The sequence below is a fragment of the Salarias fasciatus genome (assembly GCF_902148845.1).
Source record: "Salarias fasciatus chromosome 7 unlocalized genomic scaffold, fSalaFa1.1 super_scaffold_4, whole genome shotgun sequence".
In the NCBI taxonomy this organism is placed as follows: Eukaryota; Metazoa; Chordata; class Actinopteri; order Blenniiformes; family Blenniidae; genus Salarias; species Salarias fasciatus.
This window is the reverse complement of record NW_021941229.1, coordinates 25,496,414-25,520,213: the sequence shown is the minus strand read 5'-3', so window position 1 is coordinate 25,520,213 and position 23,800 is coordinate 25,496,414. Positions and strand designations below refer to the sequence as shown.

Below are 23,800 nucleotides of genomic sequence, written 5' to 3'. Positions count from 1 at the left end.
GCAAAAACATATTTGATTTGACCACTAGGGGCGCACTTCAGCCCGGTGATCAGATGTAGAAATGGGTCTACATGAAAATCTTTTCCAGATTTTGACAATTTATTCTGAACCTGCTGGATTTTTTTTTTTAACTTCCAGCCGCATGAGAACTGAGACACATTAAAAACATTTCATTTAAATATCAGGCTTGTCACGTGTTGTTACAGGATAGTTCATCAAAAGGTCAAATTCTTACTCATATATTAACTCTCTGATGCAGTAAAAACAAAGATAGATTTGAACTCAGCTTGTGCGGGAACTCTTCCTCATGTTGGTCTTTTTCTGGAGTCTGGGAGGAGGAGGAGATAAACTACTCACACCTGAGAGTAATCACAGCCCCCAAGGCTGCAGTTCAGCTTCTGACCACCAGATGGCAGCAGCACATCACCTCCAACATTACTGTTCATTCAAAGCGAAAAAAAGAGTCCAAAACATCTTAGATTTATTGCTTTAGAGTAATTAAAAGGAAATTAAAAAAAAAAAAAAAAAAAAAAAAAAGAACTTCTTAGATTTTAATAAACATCTAAACATGAAGTTCACAATAAAGGAGCTAATGCCTATTTTTCATTTTGGACTAAATTTGTGGTTATGGCTGCATGTTGTGATGAGTTATTTGAATAAAAGTGGGATATTGAGGAACATAAATGTGCCATTAATCCTGTGTTTACAATGTTTGTACTTTTCATAAACTTCTGACATCCTAAAACAGCAACAATCAGTCTGAAGCAGGTGATGCTTGGAGTTACCACAGAGGTCAGAGGTCGATTTGAATAATTTCCCAACACAAAATGTAGTTTTGAAACAGGAACGAGGCTCAGCTTTAACTGGAATATTACTTTAAGTGTTTTGACAGCTTTTAAAATGATTGTGTGGATTATTTTTTTAAGCTTTTTCCAAATTGCTTGATGTTCTGTGGGCTGAATTTGGCCCACGGGCTTTATGTTTGACACCCCTGCCCTGGGCATGGCTGACTCACTGTCAGGTTAGTGTATCGATTAAAACTATTGATCAAGTGAAGCTCACATGCTCTCCCTGGGGTCATAATATTACGGCTGACTGGTCACGGGCCTGGGGCTGACCTTAGGTCATCAGAGTCACCAGATAACATCCAACACACACACACACACCCACACACACACTTCAGAACACAACAGACATTTATTTCCATTCCAGTAAAGAAAAGAAGAGAACAGAGTTCAGTCTGTAGAACCAGACCGGAGGAAAGAACCAGACGGCGGATCGCCGCCGTCACCGGTCGCTCTGGGGCATCGGGACGCCTCCTCAGCCGGCGCCGGCCCCTCAGCTGCTCCTCCTGGCGAGCGAGGCGGGCGGCGGCGGGATGCGGAGCTCCTCTCGCAGCTCCTCCGTGTTCTGCTCCCAGCGCCGCTCGTAGAAGACGCTGAGGACGCAGCGGGCCTGCCGGCCGCTCCGCAGGGCCCAGGGCCCCAGCGAGGTGAGCAGGGTCTGCAGCCGGCTGGGGGGGGGGGGGGGGGGGGGGGGGGGGGGCAGACAGACGGATCAGTGGAGGAAGTTCCCACTGACCTGAACAGAAGGACGTTTAGGTAAACCAGATCATTTACAGACAAGGAAGAGGAAATCTGCCGTCAGTGGAGTTTCCTCCTCCGCCCACACGCCCACACACTCGAATGACGCCGCCACTCAGTTACAACACAATAGAAGAACAAACCGATGAGCAGGGGCGTCAAACATAGGGCCCGTGGGCCAAAACCGGCCGGCACGAGGCTGTAACCCGGCCAAACCAAGGAAACTGGAACAATTTCAAAGAAAATGTTGATTTCTTTTTTTCAGCAAATGTCTTCAGAGCAGTCGACCCAAACCTGACCCCGACCCTAACTCTGACCCTTCAGAGCCTCAGAGGAGTGATCTGTTACATTAGAAATAAAATTAAACTAAAGGTGATACTTCAGTAATGAACCAGAATGAAGTCATTCAGCAGCTCATCAGTCAGCTCTGGACTGAGGGAAACTCTTCACTGGTTTCAACATGACTCTCTTCAGTGACGACACTTCCTTCACAGAAATAATAAAAGTTTCGAGCCAGTCTGGGGGAAACGAAGACTCGACTCAAAATACTCCTCTCAGCGTAAGACGCAGAGCTGGTTGTTACAGTTTTGACGTTCGATGAGGCTTCATGTGAACCGATTCTTGGACGGATCATGATTGATAAATAAGAGGTTGTTCGGTGGTAAATGTGCTCAGAGCGAACATTTCAGACCTGCTAATGTCAGACTGGAGGAGTGTGATGACTGTACACACAGGATGTGGCGGCACTCGGGGGGTAGGAGTAAAATAGGGTGGTTTTTTTTGCTTCTTTCTTTTCGTTTATGCTTCAGATTTGTGTAAAAAAAAAAAAATTTGCAAGTTTGAAAAAAAAAAACCAAAAAACCAGGGAACAAACAAAAACCACGCAGCTTTCAGGATGATTTCCATCAGTGCTGTTTTCAGCCCCGTTTCCATGACGACACTTCAAGTGAAAAACAAACTTCAGAAATGTTTCTCGTTTACACGGAAATGTTTTGAAAGCTGTGCCCAGCTCCGCTGATCAGACCCCCGACTGGTCCGGTGAAGGCTGCAGCCGCTCGTGTGACGGGGTCTCGGGTTTCTGCAGCCACGGGAACGCAACGCTCTGCACGCGGTCGTCATGGAAACGTGGCGCTATGCACGCGGTCGTCACGGGAACGTGGAGCGCCGCCAGTCTGTGCAGCGTCCGTAACGTGCCGGGCGTCCTTTAGACCTACCTGGCGTTGAGCCGCAGCGGCCCCAGCGCGGCGCCGAGCGCGCACATGGGAAGCCCCGTCTGCGCCGCCTCGAACCACTTCACCGCCACCTCACCTGGAAACCGGCGGCGAGACGCAGCAACAGAAACTCAGAGGAACAGTTTGCACTGAACCAAGCGAGAAACAGAAGAGAGAAACCAGCAGAGCGCGAACACTGAACCGCAGCAGGATGAAACCGATCCTCACGCAGTAACTCATGAATCATCAACAAAACTTAACGTTGAGATTAAAATATGACGGATCGGGTTTGAAATCCAGGATATTGGTGGAAACAAGCGTGCAGCAGAATGTGGAGCCTCTGGATTTAGCTCCTGTCGCTGCGGACGTGACCTTTGACCCGCCTCACCCAGCATGTTGGTGGGCATGCCCAGCAGCGTGTGCAGCAGGTCGTGCACCTCCCGGTACCGCTGCATCACGTAGGCCAGCTCCTCGTCGTCCACAAACCTCACGTCGGCTCTGGAGTCGGGCGTCACGTTCTGAGGGGAGTTCCACAAACACAGAGGTCGCAGGGGTCAGAGCGGGAGCGGGATCCTGCCCGTTAGCTCGGACGGCGCCGCCGCGTTTACGTTTTCTTCCAGGAAACGCAGGTACTCCCTCCCGAAGGAGCCGTCTGGCAGCGCCGCCATCTTGGTGAGGTCGAGCGTGGACAGGCGGATCCTTGGCCTCTCTCTAAACGCCGGGGTTCATAACGGGGTGAACGGACGAGACGCAGAGTTCGTCTGGACATGAAGCGAGCGGGACTCACGTCAGGACGGCGTAGCCCTCTGGGTCGTCTCTCATCCGGTCCCGGAGGGCCGTCAGCGCCAGGTGCCCCGTCGTTTCCCCGAGAACGGCGACCATGTCTGAAAAGGCCACAGGGACACACTCACTACAGTCTGTGGATGTATCCTCACAAACCGATCCGAGAGCGGATCTCAGGCCGCGGGGTCGATCAGATTTACCTCCCAGAGCTCAGATTTCGTCCACTTCTCCCTGAAGAGGTGAAAACACCTGCTGATCTGCAGTTTCACCAGAATAACCGATTGATTCTAACTTGAGGAATCTGAGAGGATGACAGTCTCACTTCTTGACCGTCTTTTAAATAGATGCTTGATTTACGGTAAAAAAAAAAAAAAAAGAAAAAAAAGAAAAAAAAGACTTGACTAAAAGTAGAACTTTATTCTTCACCTTCATGTGAAAGTGTCTGATTGGCTTCCAGTAAAGACAAACCAGCTGCTGACCGTAGAGGAAGCACGGCTCCATAAACAGCTGCTCAGTTTATTCCAGGGGAGTTTCTCCAAGTCATCAAAACACACTATTAATTAGAAGAAAAAAAATAACATCCTGAATAAGAGGAAGGAGGAGAGATTTTCAGATCAGAATAGTGACTGACAGGTGTCGACTCGCTGTCCCGTTTGGTTTCAGAGCATATTTACTCTCATTTCTGTTGTCAGGACACTTTCGTCTCTCTCGCTCTCTCTCTCTCTCTCTCTCTTTCTCCCTCCAGGGAATAAAACCTTGAGAATGAGCAATTTGTTCCAGTCTGAGGAAAAACCTCACGTACCGTCCCGGACTGCCGGAACAGCGAGGACCACAGGCAGACTGCTTTAATCAGCAGGAAGCTGGCAGAAATGTTGTTCGAAGCTTTTTTCCTCCTTTTTCTTGTTGTGTTGAACTGGTTCAGCTCATGCACATGACGTTTCCAGTGAAAACGCATCGTTTATGTGTTTTCGTTTAAGAAAAGTTTGGCATTGAGATGTTAAACAGTTGTAAACGTCTTCCAGTCAAACAGGAACGTCTTATCTTCCTGGAGTCACGCTGTCCGTTGAAGTTGGATGATGAAATGAGGTCGTGTCGTAAACCGTTGATAAACGGTAAACCGTTGTCAGTCTCTTCCCTGGATCATAGATGGATCTTTTTGTTCCTTCCTCAAGGAGGTGATCTTATGGCAGAGACCAGCAGACCTTTAGTAAGACTGTGTAGGTCTGATAACGTGACGCCGTTCTGCTGGTTGTTACTCTTATGAGTCACAGATCAGATCTGCTTCAGAACAGACTGAACAGGAAAAGACTCAGAAATTCAGATATGTACAGATCAATGTGACCGCCGATCAGTTTCTCCTAACGTCATCAAGCCTTCCAGATTATGAAGGAGGCACCGAAGCATCCTGTGAGGACGATTCTGAGTGCTGCAGAGGCGGTAGTGGAAAATGAAAGGCTTCAGAAGAGCACCTTCAATTCAACAGAGATCATGTTTCTCATTGTCAATCTGTTACTGGAAACCACTCAGAAGTTCTGCTGCTCCACTTTCTGTTGATGGGAAGATTTTCTCATGTGAGTCAGGTTTCTTTGTAAAACAATAAGGGTTCTAAAATATCAGCAGGAACCACATAGCAGGGGACGGCGCAGCCCAGACAATAAGAAAACATCTGCCTGTTTAATGACTGTGGCAGAGAACAATCATCCCAGCCATAAAGCATGAGCATGGAGGCATGAGCTGAGACATGAAGGTCTCACCGTGTCTGTAGGGGTTCTGCAGCGCTGCCACGCCTGAGCCGACAGCCAGCAAGGCCTTCTGGACCGGGGTGGTCTGGATGTGTCCCGGATACAGCCCATCATAGCTGATAGAGGAGGACTCAACACTGCTGCTGCTGCTGCAGCGCAGGCGGTGGACACACACTCCTGCAGGACAGATGGAGCAGAATACAGTTTGGATCAGGAGATTTTTATACAATAAAGACATTTTAAGCTTCTATGTGAGTAGTTTATAAAATCTAAACTGGTGGCTCCGTCTACACATGAGAGGAAAAAGGAGTATTGTTGAACTAATGCATGTCAGAGCAGTCACAATTAGGTCATCTGAACTCAACAGATAAAGATGAATAAAAAAAGCTAAAATAAAAGGCTCTCCATATTTTCTTGTACACAAAATACATCAAAATAAATCACATTTCCATTATAGTGTGTTTAGATGCACGTGCACATAGTTTGCATGTTCAGTTTAAACCTTGTGCCACTTGACTTAAAAAAAACAAATATCTGCACTCCAAGTATTGAGTCAACTGCATATAATTTGTGTAGATTTGCAATTTGGTGAAATCAACAAAACATTGAGGTCTAATAGCATCTGCAGTGTTAATATGATTAATTTCATTAATATTTTTGATTTTTTGGCTTTTAAATGACCATTGCTGTAGCGTGCAGATGCATTCGTGGCTTTGGTGTTAAACTAAATTATAATAATACATTAAATTAGTGACGTGATTAAAACATATTTGTAAGTTGAGGACAGTTTTCTTCTGCTGTCCTGACTGCGTTACAGATGAACTGGTTTCCCTGTTATCCAGTGACGACTTCCTTCAGAGTCTGATGTTGCGCGAATGACAGAAGACGTTTAAAAACCCGACAAATCATTCGCTGTCCTGACGAATGCAATTTAACCACATTTTCAATATGGTTTAAGTGAAGTACATTCTTCCGGTATTATTTTAAAATTTGTTGACACACGCAGCACCAACGGACGCTAGAGGAAGTGGGTCACCAGTTAACGGGGAAACCAGTTAATCTGAAACACCTCACGTTCCTTGCTCTGTATCTCTCTTGCATGCTCTTTCAGTTTGCAATCTTACATTCCCGACGCAGTCACCAGAGTAAAAACATTCTAATCTTTATTTGTAGAAGCATCAGAAATGTCACAGTTCAGGAATAACTCGTACCTTTAGAGGTTAAAACGTAGGGTCGCCGCTTTAAGTGTAGTAAGGACCGCCACATTGTTATGAACCACTGCGCATGCGCGCCTAGGTGCATTCGCTTTGGCTCACGGAGCAGTACTTGTGGGCGGGGCTGCCTGGAGCAGAAACTGTTACCCCGGTGTTCAAAAGTGATAAAAACAAGTACACCCAAAATACCGCTGAAAACGTAAATAAACGTTCATAAAAGAGTCCTCCGGTGTGGTAACCTAGCAACAACTTAGCAAGTTACCAAGGAGACACGGTGAAGACTGACCCCACCGGCTACTAAATGAGTAAGTTTGCAGTTAGCTAACTAACATACTTACCCGTCGGAAATATTTTTTTAAATAAACGGTAATGGCGCGGAGGCTAGCTACTGCTGAAAGTTGAGTTCGTGGTTCGTAAAGGCGCTTTGGACTGAAAGCAGCGGAGGCTGTGAACAAGCTGAGCGTAAACCAGAACTGCGCTGTTTTATAGGAGGCGGAGGGGAAGTCCCTCCTGACCGTGGTATGAAATACAAGAGTTTGGGATTCGAACCATCGTCTGCCTTTTTTCTGCAACTGCAACTCAGCCCCGGTGAGTAGATGTAGATGTAGTAGAGTTTGGTTGAGTCTAGAGCGGCTCGAGGACCTGGACGGTCCTGTAGCATGAGGGTGGACTGGGAGAACATGGCGAGGGCACACACACTCACTCACTGGCTGTTTTTCTAACCAGCAGCTGCGTGTAGTCTGCCCCGAGCAGCTTTTGCTCGTTCTGTGGACTAGGGAAGTCTCTCTGGATGTATCTTTTTGTGTTTTGGGATGAACTTGCAGCTACTGGTTTTGGAAAGTTGTCATTGCTGTTGTTTTAAATGAGTCGTTATTTGGTCTGGTTCTCTTTGATATGGTTTATTATTTTATTTCTAAAGGATACTAAACCTGTAACTGAAGTTTAAACTTGAACTAGATGTATGTTTTATTTTATTTTATTTTATTTTATGTTATGTTATGTTATTTTTACAGATTGGATCAACTTCATTCAGGACTGTTGTAACAACCAAGAAACTCCTGGGCTCCAGCTAGTCCTTTGTTAGTCACTAATCTGTCATAAGCTTCATACATAGCTGTAGCATTAATAAGTCAATTCCAAAGAGTGGTAGTAATCTTGTCCCCACCTCATCTGGACCTCGTCTCAAAGCCTCTGGGAAGTTATTTTGTGACTCATCTTGCTCTGTTTCTCTGATCATAGTTCAAGAAGCTTCTGTGTGCTGGAAGTGAACCTCCTGGTTCTGTGTGTACAGTTGAAACAGGTCGTTTGATTGTTGTTTTTGTGATTTGTGTGTTGCACTCTGTCTCAGTCTCTGCCAAGCTGGTGTGGTTTGTTCATTTCTCAGGAGATCAGTCAAACTGAAACTGACCTGTATTCCTGTTTGATTGCATCTTGAAGATGTTGGGGAAATAATCCAGTGACTCAACTTTCTAGTCAGCTCAGATCAGTGGTGGTGAGAGAAGACCCTTCTGTGTCAGCTGTTCATGAATGAGGAGTACAGTGCTGGGAAGCAGCCTCAGCAGCCTCACAGTAGATCCTTGTATTAAAAGGCCATTGCTGGAGGACCTGAGGACTCTCAGGGGTTCCTAAGAGAAATGTAGATCTGCAGGATAAAAACGTGGGGAGCCAATACAATGCATTCAAAACTGAGGTTTAACCACCTTTTGTAAAATCTGAAGTAAAACAATTAGGGATGCCTAATCATAATCACACATTTTATTCAAATATAAAAATGTGGCATTAGATATTTGGGCAAAGATCAGCAATATACAATATATAAAGTTCAAAATGTTAAAACATGCATACAATCTTTGCTCTTACTATTATAATTATACTATTATATTTATTAAGTTCATCTTAGGACAAGAATTAGGAAATTGAATTAAGTAGTATCAATGAGATTTTCTTCAGACTTGTTTTTTTTCATTATGCTTGTGTAAAAGTTTCATGAGAAGCCTGGAGCACTGTTGGATTACTCTTTAGACCTTTGATTTGGGAGTTTCATTGGTTAGATTGTTGATTGTATTGTAGTCAGCCCCCTTTCATTTTCCTTTTTAAGTTTCTGGCCTGGATTGTCTGCAGAGGAAGTCAAAGGCATGTCATTCATTTAAAGAACAATGCACTGAAAAGGGGATTTATAAAATGTTCTACATCAGCAAAAGAAGTTCTCAAAGCAGGTGTGGTTTTGAAACTAGCAGATGTGAAACTGTGGTTTAGAAACTAACGATTCAGGATTACTTAAAATAATTTTCTTTGTGATTTTTCTTGGAGCGGTTTTTAGGGAGGATTGATGTTCTTTTATAATCACCACTATTTAATTGATGGGCGTTGAAGTGTATGTCTGCAGTGGAGGACTGCACAGACCCAGACTAGCAACACATTTTGTTCCCTCTTTCATGCTTCCTTACATAAGAGGAATTCTGAAGCCTTCACATGCCAAACTGCAGTGTGCTCACATTTTTTTGCAGATCATTAACTGCGTGCTTGACCACATTAACTTGAGATTTTACCTGGAAATGTCCAACAGCATTCAGAAGCTCCAGTGTGCAGTGGGTGGGTGGGTGTGTGTGTGTATGCATAACAACATCTGCTGTTGATGGGAAAGCACTCTGCAGGAAACACACACGGGATTTCACTGGCAAATCGTGTGAGATTTTACTGGCATCATACGAGCTACTGGATCTTATTAATGTTGAAACCCTCATTAGGCAAGATGATGCATTTGAAAACCTTTTCACTCCCTTTTTCTTTTGAGCTGAACATCAGTTCAGATAGTGAAACATAAGCATCTTTCCATTCAAGAAAGTTCACCAAATGCATTTAAATTGAAAATACCACAAATAAACAATGGAAAATATGGAAAACTGTGCTTGCACATGCAAATCACTACACACATGAAACTGAGTTTTAAAACGTATGCCCATTGCTCGTGTACGTCTGTGACAGGCGTGTCAAACACATTTTGTTGGCCACACCAGTAAATAATATAATCTATCATTAACTAGAACTCCAAACCTTGGTATCTGTTTAGTGCAACAAAGTATTAGTATTTCATAAACTGTTTATGACACAAGACAAACCTGAAATTTCAATCAGAGCGTCACGGTGCGAGGATGGAAGGATCCACACACAGGCAGCCAGGCGGAGTTCAAAACTCATTTTATTTGCAGGAACAAGAGGATAAGAGGATCGAGCAGGGTAGCTGGTGCAGGCACGGGCCACAGGAACACACGGACAGACCCACAACAAACCGACACGACACACCAGGGGAGCAGGGCTTAAGTACAGGGCAGGACAGGTGAGGTTTACAGTCAGGTCGGCACCACTCCAAGTCGGCCCCGGCCAACTCGGCACCGCCCCGGGATACAGTCAACTCGGCATCAAGCCAACTCGGCATCAAGCCAAGTCGGCATCTCGCCAAGTCGGCCTCACGGGCGGGGGGGCTCTCGAGTGACCGAGTTGGTCGGTGCGGACTTGACTGTAAGCTGCTTACCAACTCGGCCAAAAGCGTCTTTCTTTTTTTTCAATCACGATGGTGGATAATGTACCTGGGAGCTTCATGTTTGACGTCCGAGTAGCTTAGCTACAAGCGCGCAGCGCTTAGCGGCTGTCTGGTCATGTGACCGGTCCCAAGGCATTCTGGGAATCGTAGTGCAGCGATGCCGGCTGCGCCGCGACGATTTGCAGTTTTTTTCGTGCCGGCAGCGCCGCTTCTCCTCACGTAGCAGGCAGGGGACTGGAGGACAAACTGTGTGGTTATGGTGACTGACAGGTTAGAGGTGGAGAATGGACCTGGAGCTTCATGGTTGACGTCCTGTTTGAACCGAGTAGCTTAGCTACGAGCGCACAGCGCGAGCGGCTGTCTGGTCATGTGACCAGATCATGTGACCGGCATGTGATCCGCGAACGCTGCATGATCAAACCAGTCGCCTGCATTATAATTTTATTGTAATGTTCTCCACCCCTGAAGTTTGGTCAGCCAGTACAGTTAGATTTACAATTAGATCTAGGACAGGACGTCAACCATGAAGCTCCAGGTCCATTCTCCACCTCTAACCTGTCAGTCACCATAACCACACAGTTTGTCCTCCAGTCCCCTGCCTGCTACGTGAGGAGAAGCGGCGCTGCCGGCACGAAAAAAACTGCAAATCGTCGCGGCGCAGCCGGCATCGCTGCACTACGATTCCCAGAATGCCTTGGGACCGGTCACATGACCAGACAGCCGCTAAGCGCTGCGCGCTTGTAGCTAAGCTACTCGGACGTCAAACATGAAGCTCCCAGGTACATTATCCACCATCGTGATTGAAAAAAAAAAGAAAGACGCTTTTGGCCGAGTTGGTAAGCAGCTTACAGTCAAGTCCGCACCGACCAACTCGGCCACTCGAGAGCCCCCCCACCCGCGAGGCCGACTTGGCGAGATGCCGACTTGGCTTGATGCCGACTTGGCTTGATGCCGAGTTGACTGTATCCCGGGGCGGTGCCGAGTTGGCCGGGGCCGACTTGGAGTGGTGCCGACCTGACTGTATCCCGACAGGTGATACCCATTAGGGTGGTAACGAGGGAGGCAGGAGAGCATGAGGGCAGACAGAGAACAGGAAGACAGGACATGCACAGGACGAAACAGGACCGGAGCGCCCCCATCTGGCTGCAGGGGCACAGGGTGTGACACAGAGAACTGAAAATTCCCTAATATTGCATTTTAATTCACTTCATTGCAGTTTACAGATCACAGTGATTTTTGTGGCACTATTGCATCTTCAAAGACATGAAACATTTGCCCACATGTTGCTGGAACTTGTACATATAGCAGGCTAGTTCATATCATGATCAGAATAACTTGAAATCATGCATCTTGCACTTCACATTCAAAACCTGAAAGCGCGAGAATGTGTCAGGAAACAGTAACATTGGTAAAAGTCAAACGTCGGGTCTGGTGGTGAGAGATGTGAGATCTTCGGTTAGCGTGACGCTTTTTAACATATTTCATCATGCGTGAATGAAACGGTGGTTCAGCCTGGGTCAAGAGGGTTGATGGCCGTCACTGCGTGGCTGATTGGTCGCCTGGACTTTAGTTGGCAGCAGCCTCTTTCAGTGGCTCGTTGCACCATCTAGTGGTGCAGACCTGTATTGCAAAGCCAGCCAGTTTGGGGCAGGACAGAAGATGCTCCTTCCTGTTCGTGCTCGGAGCAGTGGGCTGCCACCGCGTGGCGCCAGGGCAGCAGTGGGATTTGAACCCGTGAACGTCTGATCCCAAGTCCGCTTTTATGATATCAAGATCAAAGTCATTCATCTCACACACAAGGGGAATTCACGTGTTTCAGCAGTTCAAACAAAAGTGGTAAAAAAATACAGCACTATGCGGGAAGATGTTGTAAAGCTGCTCATACAAGTACAACTTTATGCAATATTGTGGTGATGTGCAGTATTCAGCCATGCAGACACTGCTTCATATAGTGCCACATGCTGGTGAGTTGCTCTTTTTAAAATACTGGAGTTTCCTTTCGGGTTGGGCTTGTTTAAAAAGTACACACTGACCCAGGTCTGACAATCCTGGCTTCACTCATGGCTTTGTTTAGTCAAAGCAATTCTTATCTGAGCTTTTGACTGCGAGGGAGTCGGAACATAACACACCTCTGTGTGTGTTCATGTGTGGTGAGACTGGTGGAGCAAGAAGCACTAAAATGTTTGTTCAACAGAACAAACTGTCCCAATCAGTGATCCGGTTCCTCCTCCATCATTGCGAATGCTTTTGTAAGTTTCAAAGACTTCATGTGAGACTGCTGGCTATGCGGCAGGGCATTGTGTAACTGTTAGAATACACCACAGCAGCCAGAATTTCAATGCGTGCAAGAACTGTGCATTTGTGCAGCTGACAAAACCCATAAATGAGCATTTAGAATCCAAACAAGCTGTGTCAGACACACCTGGCTCCAGTGCAGTGTAAACATTACCTGCAGTGCTTCAATAAAGCCGACTGCTGTTCTCTCCCTCAGAACGAGCACTGATGAAATAAACCGGGGAGTTGAACAGCAGATGACAGCAGAGCTCAAATTCAAGAGATTCTGTGCTGAAAGCTAACCAGCTAATTGTCAGTGAAGTTTCATTATCAATGAAAAATGTGTCCTAAGGATTAAGAGGATATTTTTCACAATGTACTTTCTTTCCAATTATTTCTATCAGGGTTAAACATAAGGCTCATGGACCAAAACCGGCCTGCAAGAGACTCCAATCCGGCCCGCTGAACCCTGAGACCTGAGCTGAGATATCTTAAACGCTGCAGTGAGAGCTAGCTAGCTAGCATTAGCCTCAGGGCCATGCAAGAGCTTTCTCCACATCACTGCTCTAGCTTCAATCTGAACATTCTCTGTAGGCGATCCAGACGAGAGACATCCACCTCCAGAGTTGCATCAGCCTGCTGAGGCGTCTCAGGACTTGTCTGAACTCTGAACACCGTGACTGATAACCGAGAATGTTATCTTGTCATCATTTCCTCTTTGATGTGGATAAGATTCTAAGATGAAGTTATTTGGATTCTACAGCATGCGATACGAGAACAGGTCACTGCAGATCAGAGTTTCCTGGAGCTCAGGCGGTTTTACGTTTTGAGTCATGCTGATTTATGCAAATATTAAATGTGATCACAGAGTTTCCAACGAACTACAAGTACTCAGTTTACCACCATTAGGGTGAATTTCAGGAGGATTTTTTCAGGCCCAGTCTGTCTGATAATGTTTTAAGTTCTGTTGCTTTGTGGGTGTGTTTACATGGCGACAGCGCAAAGCCACTGAAAACACAACTTTTTGAAAACAGCTCCCAAGGTGAAACTTTGTGGCAGCATCATGTTTCTGTGTTCACTGGTGTGATTTCATTTTTCAAAACGTTGCCATCTAAATGCGAAAGTTTTCTGAAACGAAAACTCAAAATGGTGTTTTTGTGTAACCAGGGCCTTCATCCGCCCCTCCCGTCATTCACACTGTGTTTATGGAAAGCTGGAGCCGTTCCCACCCGTATGGGCGAGGAGAGGTGACACCCTGGACAGCTCAGCAGTCCGTCAAACACAGAGACTCAGATACTGGAGGGGTTTTTCCGCCAGAATTCAAGTTGGAAAGGCGTTACTGTCGCTCCACCTGAACGTACGAGAAGAGCGAGTCGTCAGGCCCTTCAGCAGATTTGCATAGAGAGCTCACTCAAACACACAATTAAAAATGCGGTTGAGCCTGGGATACGAGTGAGACTCGTCTCAGCAGGACTGGCTGCTGATGTGGCGTCGTGGATCTTCCCCTCACCGGCGCCACTTAAGTCCTGCCTGTTTATCGGAGGCCAATAAAGACCTTGTTTGACTTCCACGGTAAAGCAGGCCTGTGGCGCCGTTTATGAGCAGATTGCAGGAGTTTTACAGCCGCTCGGATAAAAGCCTGGACGTTTGTTTGACGTGTCACACGATGGCCAAAGGTCGAGGTTGAAGTACAAGCTGGGCATGCTGGTTTGATACAGTTGCTGGAGGATGATTCAGTCTAACCTCTGAGTTTTGATTTGAGTGGGGTTTTTTTCCTGAAATTGTTGTAGTTAGAAAGCATTTCAATATCTGTGCCTCAGTGTAACTTCAGCAGTAGAAACTCTTCTAGTTGACGAATCAGCCTGAGTTTGTCAGTGGAGATTTAGCGTAAAGCTTTAATTGCTGCTCACATCGGTTCAACTAGTAATTTCCAGGTGACGTCGGATGGGAGCCGCAGACAGCACGTGATTAACAGCTGCAGATTACTGGTTGCTCATCAGCACTTCTGTCTGTTTTGTGGCGTTGTGTCTCAGGATATAGCAGCAGATTGATGGAGAAGAATGGCCCGCATCTCTCTGGCCTGCACCACCTCGTCTCCAGGGATTCCCCTCAGCGTGCTGTCGGTGCCCATGGAAAATAAATACAAATGTCAGCAGTGTCACCTGGTGCTGAGGAAGCCCGTCCAGGCTCAGTGCGGCCACCGCTTCTGCGTGCACTGCTTCAAGGAGCTCACCAGGTAGACCGGCGGTCCCCGTGTGAACCCCCCCCCCCCCCCATGCTTCTCCACAGCTTGTGTTCTTGTCTCTGCTCGCCGCTGGGATTTTCTTCCCTCCCCCACCGCACTTGAAATCTGTTGGTGGATGCAGACTCATCCTCCACATGACTGGACTCTAACTGGAGGATGTGGCTGTGCTGACTCACTCTGAGAAGGAACCAACGTTTTCCTTTCTGTGCCTCATCACCCGACAACGGCTTCCTCATCACTGCATGATTATTTATCACAGGCTCTTTGGTTCCCTCCCTCATGTTTAATTTATGAAATATCAACCATAAAATCTGGTTATCTAACAATGAAAACAAAGATCTCACAGTGTTCATTCAGGTAGAATCATCTGACAAACTTAATGTGACGTTTTTACTCAAGTAAAGTCGAAAACAGCGTCTGAAGCAGACATTTCTGTTCTTTTATGTCCTTGAAAGCTACAGTGTGTAAGATGTATTGTTATCAATGATCAGTGTTGCACAGGCGTTAGCCGCAGTTCACCAGCCAGCCGGTGCTGTAATACCACTTCATGCCACCAGGTGGTACAGTGAGTCAAATTACTTACTGGCTGTAGAAAAAAAGCTTTTGACGAAAATTATGCCACAAATATGTTTTTTATTTATGTTTTACTTATGCATTCGTTTCTTTAATCGATGGATGGGTTGATGGATCGCTCGTCGTGCACACACTGAGCGTCTACGTCTCACACACTGTACGTTTGAAGCTGGTGTCTGAACCAGATCCTGGACGAGGAGCGTGATTTAATTTCAGTCTTCCTGCTTGTCTGCTTCTGTCCGGCCTTCCTGCTTTTGTCTCATTCACTCTGATTAATGCTCCACTGAGACCTCCAGTGTTGTTTCTGCCCTTTTTGTGTTTCGTGCTCACGGTTACTTGAACAAATCGACAATGTCTTTTCCTCTGTTAGCCAAAGTCACATTTCAGCCACACGTCATTTGTAAAGACTTTGTAATTATTGTATTATATTATAAAAAAGCTGAAAAATATTTTTTAATAAACTTTATTTGCAGATCTTCAGTTTGCTTTCTTAATTTGTGTGTTACTATAATAATATGAAAATTAAAAAGTCCCTTGAATAATTGTAGGAATTAGAATTAATGGTAGTAAGAGAAAGAAAAACTAGTTTTAATCTGGCAGTCCTCTGAAATTCCCCCATGAGGCTGTTTTGGTTTCTGTTAGTCTCTCGGCCCTGATTGATGAGTCTGCTGACCTCTTCCTGGGGTTCCTGGAATCCACCAGCAGAGCAAATGTTGCTGAATGCTGATGAATACATTGGTTTTGCTTAGTTTTTTTCTTTTTCTCTGACCAACCTGTTGTGTCTGTCAGCTCCGGCCCGAAGCCTTGTGAAGCCTGCAGACAGGAGGAGATATACGAGGAGCCTATTTCCATTCTGAACAGTGACGAGGTGAGTCCCGCATTCTTTCAGTTCAGTCAGAAGGAAAGTTGTTTCTGAAGGTTGCATGAAAGAGTCGCGTAAACAGGGCCTAAATATGAACACACATCATGCACGTCACGTCTTTTTCTTGCTTTTAGTCTGGAAAAATTATGGCTTCCAAAAGCCTGAATTAATGTTTAATCCAAATAAAGAAGAGTTTTAGTTTTTAAAGCCCCCTGCAGCTTTTCACAGTAAGTTTTTAAATGTAGAAAAACGAGAGGAAGTCAACAAACAATGAGACAGAGGAAGCTCATCCTGCCACTCTTCAGAGAAACATTCAGAGCTGCTGATCCTCTGAAGCTCCACCATGACGGATCACGTGACCAGAGGGCCAGACGGGGCTTTCCCGACACACAATGCTCCCACTCAGCGGGCCGGCTGCTCCAATCACACGCTCCCTGAGCTCACTCCTCACTCCGCTCTCCCGCCAGGCGTTCCCAGACAATGCTGCAGGTCGAGAAATCGCCAGTCTGCCGGCCAGGTGCTTCAACCAGGGCTGCACCTGGACGGGGTCCATCAAGGAGTACGAGGTGAGGCGGGGTCACACGTCCTTCACCGCAGAGCTGCTCTCACCTCAGTCATCATGAAACTTCACACACACACACACACACACACACACACACACACTGCAGGAGCACCCGCAGAAGAAACAGGAAGTGAAAGCTCGCATGCGTGGAAAGTCCCCAACAGCACTTCAGTCATATCATTTATCAACAACAGCAGCTCAGCGGAAAGTACCGGACTCCAGCTGAAAGACGCACACACAGCTCCAGATTAACACAGAGGTCCGCAAAGTGTACGTTTGCGTGAGAGCGTGCTCCAGACCACACCGTCTGCTGGGAATCGAACACACACCAAGAATTTCCTTTTTTTGACCTAGGATTTTCTTTTTCAAAATAAAGTGCCCTGGAGACTAGAGGTGTGCTGATACATCGATTATTAGATTAATCGTGATGCGACACATAATGATTCGATTACGATTCATAAATATTTAAAATCGATTATTTTTCATAATAACTAGACGCCAGGAGCACGGACGCCACTTGCGGAACCAAAGTATTGTTCCTACGCACCACCCGGACATCTGTAGTGACGGACAGGTTAATATGGCGACAGCTAGCTCTTTAGCTACAGTAACAGAGTGTGAGATTCATTCTTCTGGATTAAAAGCTAGTGCTAAATGCCAGCGCTGCTTTTGCTAAAGAGAAAATCATTCAAAGTTCTCGTCCACAACATATTCATCCAATAGATATTCGTCCATTTTACGCTACACTGGAACAAAAAGCACCGTGTAGCCTCATGTCGCCCCGGAAACAATGAGCCGTACTGCGCATGGCGCGGCGCCGTAAACAAAGCTTTCAGGTCAGAGGTAAACAAAACAACCAAAACATTTATCTCTGTAATATGCCTGATAGAAGTCCAGAGGCGTTTGGCAGCATGACGATGTTTATTCCAAGAGCAGGGATCAGAAACATGCGTTAGCATCGGCAGTCGAAAAAACACGCACACAACAACACTGCAGCTCCCGTAGCTCCCGCTGACGTCACACTACCGCCTAGACATATAGACATAGATATCTAGATGTAGGTGTCTAGATATGCTGCACGCCAAGTAGTAAATTCAAATTGAACATATATCTGCATATATGACATATCTGCAGAAACATGGTTGCAGAAACAGCTGTACATTGTTTCAAAGTATGAAGTGGGCACTAAGTGAGGGGGAAAAAAATGCACAAAAAATCATGATAATCGTTTTTATCATTAATATCGTGATAATCGTTGAATAATCGAATCGTAGCACCCTGAATCGTAATCGAATCGAATCGTGAGGTGCCTTAGATGGCACACCCCTACTGGAGACCAGCTTAATGCAATGTCGACGTCACGTTACCGTTTCCAAAACACACTGAAAAACTATTCAAGTAAAAAGCTTAAATCAAGAAGAAAATAACTGCAAAATTATAAATTGAGTTAAAAAAGATACTTAAAGTTACCACTATAAATTAAGGAAACAATTAGACCTTAAGTTGAAAAAGCCTGCATTAACTTAACATCCTCTGTAAAAACAGTTAAACTTATGAATAAAATACAGTCAATAAAATAAATATAAGATTAGAAAAAGACAATAGAATGCAGGTTTAAAGTACAGCGAGCGATCAGTGCAGTCCCATGAAAACAGTCAACGCCGTTACTTTCTAAATAAAAACAAAACTTTTCTAGACTGGGGCGTCAAACGTAGGGCCCGTGGGCCAAATCCGGCCCACCAAACCAGTCGTTAAACTTCAAAAGAAAGCGATTTTTTTCTTCAACGATTCGCTGAAAAGTAGCGAACACGACAGCAGGGAGACGCGCTGGATCGTTCTCACAGTTTCACCACTCAAGAGGAAACTGAGATCTGGTTTAAGAAAACGATGAGTTAAGAAGAAAATCCACCGATCCATGAATCTGACCGAGAAGGATGTGATCCCTCCTGTTTCGCCGCTTCTCATAGATTCAAACAGTGCTGATGAGTCCCCCCGGAGGTTTTTGCGGTTTGTTAGGATTTAGGGAAAAAGAACTTTGCTAGCCACACGAAACAGGACCTACACGACGGGGAAGTCTGACGCCGTTGCCGCGGCGACAGAACTGAGCCCGGAGAACCTCAGAGACCAGATTTATGTTGCGGCCGTTTGTTTGCGACCTGCTGCTGCTTCATGCGTAGAAAACTTAAGTTAAATGGAGAAAGTGTGGAACCTACCTCAGCGTTCGCTCGCCCGCTCGCTCGCTGGCCGCCGCCATCCGTTTGCCGATTGTTATAAGCGCCACCCTCCTTTCTCCGTCACGTCTTCAGAAAACCTTAAACTTCCGCCTGGTTTTCAGCCCACTTCTCGTTTAGACTTTTACGTTTCTTAGTTTAATAAAATAGTGAAAATACTTGGTAATTTAACAACTCACATTGGAATGACTCGAGAATTTTTTTTTAATGAATCATTGTAAATTCATAAAAATACATATTTAATAGGATGAGATGCTTTATGTCTCATACTTATCACAGGTACAGTCAGTTACTGTTGGATGACGCCACAACATGAAAAATGTTAGAAATAATGAGTTTATATTCAGAATGCTCGACTGCTGATCAGCTAACCTCTTACCCCTTCATTTTATTATTATGTCTGGAATATTTTGTTCGAAATAATAAAAAAAAGTTGCATTTTGTTAATGATGCAAATAAATTAATGAAAGAATAAAAGACAAAATGACTTCTATGATAGATCTTTTCTGGATTATTTCATTCAGTAATATTTTAATAAAAGTATCTTTTTTTCTAAAATCTGCACTCACATAAACACAAAGGTATAGAGGAAGAAATGAATTTATGTGGATGGTGATCATTTATTTCAGCCTTTAACGGTACAAATGATGAACCAGTTCAGAAGAAAATAAATTTATTCTGTTTAATTACCCACTATTTAATACAGAGAGGTCAAACACGCCTCAGGTTTGGAGCCACCTGCTGTCCAGGTTCATCTTTCGTTGGTCAGACCAGCAAAATAGTGTCATAATAACCTTTTATTTCAAACTTTCAAAGGTTTTTTTTTTTGTGTTATTGTGACGCAGAGTATAAGAAAAATGTCTAATTTGGAATAAAGTCAACAATTACTACAGGAAATGAGTACAATGTCAACATAAAGTCGATTTTAATGAAACCTTCTGGTTAAAAAAAAAATACAGTAAAATGTGTAAAAAAGAAAAAAACAAACTTCTACGCATTTTGCTTTTTCCAAACTGGGTTTTGAGCAGCGAGGAGGCTTCTCTGTTGTGTTGCCTCCAATACGCTCAAGAAATCTGTTTAAAAAAAAAAAAAAAAATCAATGTTTTGTTGGAAACATAGTTTTCCGGGCCGGATCGGATCCTCTTGCGGGCCACTTTTGGCCCGTGGGCCTTATGTTTGACACCCCTGGTTTATTTAGCGCCCTTAAATCCTCTACCGTCAGTCTGTTTCACCGCCTCCCAAACACTGCTGCCCCGCGGCTGACCCACAGCCGTCTGCTCTGCCTCCCCAGTCCCAGCACGAAGGCCAGTGCGAGTTCGACCGGGTCCAGTGCGACGCCTGCAAGCAGTCCGTCCTCCGCTCGGACCGCGACCGCCACAACGAGCGCGAGTGCGAGGCCCGGAGCCTCAACTGCAAGTACTGCAAGATGACCTTCAACTACAAAGACATCAAGGTGAGAGGCGGGGGCGGAGGAGGGCGGAGGGGAAGGCCCCGGCTGTGTCAGCGCGCTGAAAAATGACGCCCGGCGTGTTCCAGGCCCACGACGAGATCTGCGTGAAGTTCCCCCTGCAATGCAAAGACTGCGGCAAGAAGAAGATCCCCAGAGAAAAGGTGTGGACCTTATTGTACTCAAGTGGCACGTCTGGAAAGCGAAACCAGGCTGGGACTGTCACGCCCGTTGTCGCTGTTGCCATGGTAACCGTTTCCCTCCGTCTCGTTCGTCCCGCCTTCAGTTCAGCGAACACACCAAGTCGTGCGCCAAGTCCCGGAGCGCCTGTCCCTTCAGCGAACTGGGCTGCAAGGCCATGGTACGTACGCCGCGCTGCACGTGCACGCGCACGGCTGGGCTCGAGCGGCCGCCGCGCGGTTCTGACGCCCGCCTCCCTGTTGGTCCCAGATCGAGAACGGCAAGCTGAGCGACCACGAGCACGGCAGCACCGTGGAGCACCTGCGCCTGCTGCTGCTGACCGTGAGCCGGGCGCGCACGGAGCCCAGCGGCGCCGGCGAGTGGCAGGAGGACTCCGGCCTGGGCCTGTACCGGGCTCCTGAGGAGGGAGCCTCCATGGGAACCGGCGCCGCCGCCGCTGCCGCCACCGCCACGCAGTCCCTGGATCTAGAGAAGAAAGTGAGTCTCCGCCTCGGCGGCGCCGTCTGCGGTTCTGAACCGCGCCGCTAAAACGTTCCCGCCCGTCCCGCAGGTCAGCGCCCTGGAAAACATCGTGTGCGTCCTGAACCGGGAGGTGGAGCGCAGCTCGCTGACGATGGAGGCGTTCTCCCACCAGCACCGCCTGGACCAGGAGAAGATCGAGAACCTGTCCAACAAGGTGCGGCAGCTGGAGCGCACGCTCACCATGAGGGACCTGCAGCTGTCCGAGACCGAGCAGCTGGTGCGCGAGCTGCAGCTCTGCACCTACGACGGCATCTTCGTCTGGAAGATCGCCGACTTCTCCCGGCGCCGGCAGAACGCCGTGGTCGGCCAGGCGCCGGCCATGTTCTCACCAGGTGCGCCTTCGTCGTCGCTGGTCCATACGGAGGGAGGAGAACGCTCCGCTGCTGTCTTCCCTCCGTTCACGTCCGCCGTTCTTCTTCCACAGCCTTCTACTCCAGCAAGTACGGCTACAAGATGTGCCTGCGTCTGTACCTGAACGGCGACGGCACGGGCCGCGGGACGCACCTGTCGCTCTTCTTCGTCGTCATGAAGGGGAAGTGCGACGCGCTGCTCAAGTGGCCTTTCAGTCAGAAGGTGGGAGGAGCCGGAAACGGGGCGGGGCTTCGTTTCCAGGAGTCCAGAATCTGAGTCCCTTTCCTCTCCGTCCTCCAGGTGACCCTGATGCTCCTGGACCAGAACAACCGGGAGCACATCATCGACGCCTTCCGGCCCGACGTCACCTCCACCTCCTTCCAGAAGCCCATCAGCGAGATGAACATCGCCAGCGGCTGCCCGCTCTTCTGCCCGCTGGCCAAGCTGGCCGGCAAGAGCCCCTACCTGAGGGACGACACCATCTTCATCAAAGCCATCGTCGACCTGACGGGCTTGTGAGGTGCGCTGTGGAAGCGGCACCGACGAACACTCAGAATAACCAGAGGAGGAGGAGGATTCAGCTAAACATGGTGAAGATAGAGCGCTTATTATGAATAATAATTATATCTGGAGGCTAAAGGAGCAGACTTGGGATCAGGTCTCTTCAGAAACAGAAATCAGTAAATCATAAATATATAGCCTTATAATAACACATAAATATAAGTAATATATTATATACATGCATTATGAAGAACAGCTGTTCACTCAGCTGTCATCCTTATATGACTCATATATCAAATATATTTCCATACATATCTCTTTAATATTCAGGTGAATGATACTAATCAGATACTGTGTGGATTCAATCTATTATTTTAAAACAACAGCGTCTTTGATTACTGATCTGTATTAAAAGCAAGTCCTCTGCATGTTATTCAAAGCCTTTTATAATCTAACATACACTTGAAGCATAAATATATTTCCAGGGTGACTTTTCTTCATGTAGGTCATTGAAGGTGCAGGGTGGCGGGTGGAGCAGTGCCGCTGGTGAGCAGTAGGTGTCAGTGTTGAGTTCAGACCTGTTATATTTCACTTGGTGGGTTCAGAGTTTTCGCAGCCCGCCTGTTAGCGTGCTAATTCAGTAGCCACAGCGATGGCACAACTTTTATTTCACTACTTCAAATACGTTAGATTTAAAGAACATCTGAACATGTTTTTGTAGAGTCGAAGCTGAAAAACTATTTAACATCTATGCCTTATTCCCTCTTTATTCCATGTAAAATATCACAGAATAAAAACTAAAATAAGACAGAAAACTGTGTCCTAAATATTGTTCAGATCAGGGGAGTTAAAATGTAAACTTTTAAAGTTTTAGTTCCTGGAGACGGAGCGTGAAATTGAGGTTTCAGGTTCCAGACTTCATGATTTCTGGAAACGGGGCGTGGAAGCGGCGACAGATCCCGACCTGCCGGACGCCGCAGATCCTGTTCCGCTGGGCGTCGTGCCCCACGTCGTTCCAGGAAAGACAGCCGTCACTTGTCAACGGCCCAACCGAAATGTCAGCGGGTGGAAATGTGCAGTTAGTCAGTATACACCGCCTTGTGGTCCAGAGTGGTACTGCAAGACGAAAACAATAAAAAAAATTATCTGAAATAACAGAAGCGAGGTTTAGATCATTTAGTATTGCATATTGTAACTTTTTTTTTAACTGTTTCTTTGATTTTAAATAGCAGTTGAAGTTGTAAGAAAGTGAAATTGCATAAAGGAGAATGTTTTTTACACCTATGTTCCACTTGAAAATGGTGAAAATAAGCTTTTCTGTGTGCAGGAAAGTCCCACTGCAGCCATCTGATATGAACCACGGCGTGACACCGTGGTTCATATCAGATGGCTGCAGTGGGACTTTCCTGCACGATGAAGGAACCCGTTTATCATTTTAAATCTCGTCCGTTTTTCTTCTTTTCAACTTGTTTTCAAAAAGCAAAATAATCATCAGATGGACTTATGGTGGAGTCACTGTTACATGCAGCACTACAGTACTAAGAACAAACAACACTCTGGACCGACGTCCCGAGAATCATGAAGGAAAACGTTTGATCGCGTTTCATTCTGGCGTATACGAGCCTCACATTGTTCTGATTTTCTTCACTTTCACTGTTAAACTGGTGAAATAAAGCGCCTGTATGCGACTCCGAGTCTCCCGAGTGATGATTTTTATGCAGTGAATCAGCTTCTCCACCCTACAGCTCGTGAAATGTTTTCACAGTTTTTCTTTAAGGCACGCCTTCATGTCTGCACATGCTTACAGTCATAACTTATCGGTTCTTGTTGGTTTTCCAGGAGCTCCATCGGTATTACTCATAGCAGATTCTGATTTATGCAAGTTTTGAGTCAGAGACTTAACAGTTCTGTGAATTTAAACGAAACAGTCATGTAATAAATGACCCGTTTAGTAACT

The 23,800-nt window shown here is 46.2% G+C and overlaps 2 protein-coding genes across 3 annotated transcripts; one reads left to right on the top strand and one right to left on the bottom strand.

Annotated features, from left to right (window-relative positions):
- Nucleotides 1-1,178: 1,178 nt before the first annotated feature.
- On the bottom strand, nucleotides 1,179-6,850 carry coq4 (coenzyme Q4 homolog (S. cerevisiae)). The gene is made up of 7 exons (XM_030085325.1): nucleotides 6,531-6,850; nucleotides 5,332-5,496; nucleotides 3,582-3,678; nucleotides 3,403-3,505; nucleotides 3,183-3,312; nucleotides 2,798-2,891; nucleotides 1,179-1,513 (listed from the first exon to the last, which is right to left on the bottom strand). The coding sequence occupies exons 1-7, from the start codon at nucleotides 6,619-6,621 to the stop codon at nucleotides 1,339-1,341; spliced, it is 855 nt and encodes a 284-aa protein (XP_029941185.1). The 5' UTR covers nucleotides 6,622-6,850; the 3' UTR covers nucleotides 1,179-1,338.
- Nucleotides 6,685-23,217, top strand: traf2b (Tnf receptor-associated factor 2b). Of its 2 annotated transcripts, XM_030085310.1 has the most exons (12): nucleotides 6,688-6,838; nucleotides 7,023-7,121; nucleotides 14,382-14,584; nucleotides 15,956-16,034; nucleotides 16,496-16,594; nucleotides 20,113-20,274; nucleotides 20,358-20,432; nucleotides 20,555-20,629; nucleotides 20,719-20,946; nucleotides 21,020-21,323; nucleotides 21,416-21,564; nucleotides 21,643-23,217. In XM_030085310.1, the coding sequence occupies exons 3-12, from the start codon at nucleotides 14,409-14,411 to the stop codon at nucleotides 21,859-21,861; spliced, it is 1,566 nt and encodes a 521-aa protein (XP_029941170.1). In that variant the 5' UTR covers nucleotides 6,688-6,838; nucleotides 7,023-7,121; nucleotides 14,382-14,408; the 3' UTR covers nucleotides 21,862-23,217. The 2 variants fall into 2 exon arrangements, with proteins under 2 accessions (XP_029941171.1, XP_029941170.1); XM_030085311.1 differs by lacking the exon at nucleotides 7,023-7,121 and having other exon boundaries at nucleotides 6,685-6,838.
- Nucleotides 23,218-23,800: the final 583 nt, after the last annotated feature.